We start from the raw sequence: 2,450 nt of genomic DNA on the forward strand, positions 1-2,450 counted from the left end.
TTTTTTTTCATCAATTCCGCGTCGAAGTCGGAATCACGTCGTCGTGGTGGCACACGTGTTACATAATACTTCGCGCCATGTTAAAGACCCGACGGCCGGGCGTTACAATCGATAACGGAATTCAATTAACAGCTGCTTTCGCGTGAATTTTTCACCGCCGACTGATCAACGCGATTGCTGAAGAAGAAGAAGAAGAAGAAGAAGAAGAAAGGAAGAAAGAGCGAGAGACGTTTTCGTTTCAAACGTGAAATCCATCAAAAATTACCGCCGTGAACCAGGCAATCGAATGACCTATAGCTCCGATGGACTATAAATAAATGAGGAAATAAAATGTTCAACCTTCTGGCAAATCAAGCGCGCACTTTCCACGTACGTGATGACACGAATCAACTTGTGGAATGCATTCAACATGTACCCCATCTGTGGCCGTTGGTTTTCCATTTTCGTCGCCTAAGTTTCTAGCTGAAACGCGTATTGTTTGCAAAGTTGCTCGTTCCCGCGAAAGAATGTATGTAGTCCGTCGAAAACGTACGCCGGTTCATTCCGATTTCGAGTGGCTAATCGCGTGCATTATGCGGGCCCTCTGAACAATGGCCGAGCGGTTACGAAATATCGCGAACGTCTGGAAATAACAAACCTAAACTTCGACGAGACTTTAGATACTGCCATTCGACCTGAATTAAAACGTTAGAACGTGTTGCTAATTTCTCCTCGAAGATTCCAACGTGGAACTCATAATCAACGAATATGGAGCAACAACAATGTTCAGTGTACTCTGAAAACATGCCAATCGAACGACGGCGACTGGTAATTCTACCAAGATTTCTACGAAAAATTCTCGTCTTGGTTCTCATTTTGTTCGCGCGTGTTTCCGTCGCGAGGGAAGATAACGACGTCGTCCAGAGTTCAACAGTCTTCCAAAATGAGAAGCTGCATGAACCGTGAGGCGAATGAGAGCGCGTTTACCCGAAAACGCGGTGTCCTCGTTTGTCGTAACGCAAGATCAGCTCGAGAGACACAAGGAAAAAGCGGTTCCAAAAAGAAAAAAAAAGGAGAGAGAGAAAGAAAAAAAAACCCCGCCGGACGCTTTGTTCGTAAAAGGAACGTGACCTAAATGGGACGAGAGGGAGAGCGAGAGGAAGAGGAATCATTCCTCCCCTTTTGCTTCGATCCACCCAAAGATCCGCAGTAGAATCAACGATCGGCCTGGCGGGTGTGTCGCTGAACGCGTGTACGCCTGTGTGTATGTCTATTCTGTGCACGTGTACTCGTACGTGTGTGTCGGTGTGCGTGCGACGCACGGCCAGAATCCATCGCACGATCGCGATGAACTAAACGAGGAAAATCATTAAACTGTTGTGAGGGGTGGGGTGGGGGGTGGGAGGGGGCGCGATAGGTTAAGGGAGACGTTGTCCGAATGATATTTATCCGACACTCGTCTCTCCGAGTCCCACGGGGCAGCTTGCCTCGTGTTGTCGTCGCGGTAGAGTACCGCAATTTCTCTATAGCGCAGCCGATCGGCCAATCGGCGGGTGTGTCACCCCCGTAGCTCGACGCATGGCCAGACTCCAAGCTCCAATCTCGAAAGGATAAGAGAGCCTGTCTGACCAGTGGTAGCACGATTCTCTCCGTCACGGTTGGACGTGATGCTTCGCGCGAGATTAGAATCCATGGAATCTGGGCAATGTAGGGCGTGGCACGATGATGTAAATAGAGAGTAGTAGCAAACTCTGACGATGTATCGACAACGTTGTCGCAGATACGATGATCGCGTAATACTCTCCTTCACCCAACACGTGGAATTTTACATCGGTCTAACAGATTCTAGAGAGACAGACGGTTGCTTTCGCTGCGCTACGGCATCCCGACCCCACCAGTTGCAGGTGACAAGAGGAAAGATCATCTACTCACCATGATAATAGAGAGCACCAGAGGCGTTGAGTGGCGGTGGACTGGGCGCAGTGGCACCAGCGGTTGGACTGTGCGGACCCCAACAGGTCTGTTGATGATCGACCTGTCTGCTATCCGTGTCCCCGACCACGTCGATCTCCTCGTCCTCCGGCTCATGCCTGTGTTGCCTCTTCTCCAACGACGCGGACGTCTGCTGTATACCGTGGTTAGCCTGCTCCTGCAGAATGCTCGAAGGATCGTTCGAATGCTCCTCCTGTGGATCGTCAACGCGATCCGGCCACGGGTAGGCCTTCCATTTCTTGGCCATGAGGCAGCGCGGCATGTTGACGCAGTTGTCCCGTTGTTGTTCGGTAACCGTTGCTGCCACGGGCTCCCGGTGGTGCGTCGTTCACCAGGTGGTGGCGATCACCCGGTGGTGCCGATGGCCACGATGATCCCGACGTAGTAGTATCCCTGTCACGAAAAACCTCCGACGTTGTTACACCACTACCAACAACACCCTCACCAACCGCACCAAACGCACCACCGTACCGACGACG

General features: G+C 51.2%; 1 protein-coding gene across 5 annotated transcripts in view; it reads right to left on the reverse strand.

Annotated features, from left to right (window-relative positions):
• LOC122531194 (protein escargot) overlaps positions 1 to 2,240 on the reverse strand; it is a 33,971-nt gene extending 31,731 nt beyond the window's left edge. For 4 of the 5 annotated variants that reach the window (XR_006307217.1, XM_043658925.1, XM_043658924.1 and 1 more), the window contains exon 1: positions 1,912 to 2,235. Coding sequence is in view for 4 of the 5 variants with exons in the window: in XM_043658925.1 (XP_043514860.1) it covers positions 1,912 to 2,233 (322 nt within the window). In the remaining variant the exon portion in view is untranslated. Of the gene's footprint in view, positions 1 to 1,911 lie in introns of all 5 variants that reach the window. The other variant, XM_043658921.1, reaches the window with a different exon arrangement.
• Between the last annotated feature and the right edge of the window lie 210 nt (positions 2,241 to 2,450).

The sequence above is a fragment of the Frieseomelitta varia genome, unplaced genomic scaffold (assembly GCF_011392965.1).
Source record: "Frieseomelitta varia isolate USP_RPSP 00005682 unplaced genomic scaffold, Fvar_1.2 scaffold_38, whole genome shotgun sequence".
Taxonomy (NCBI): Eukaryota; Metazoa; Arthropoda; class Insecta; order Hymenoptera; family Apidae; genus Frieseomelitta; species Frieseomelitta varia.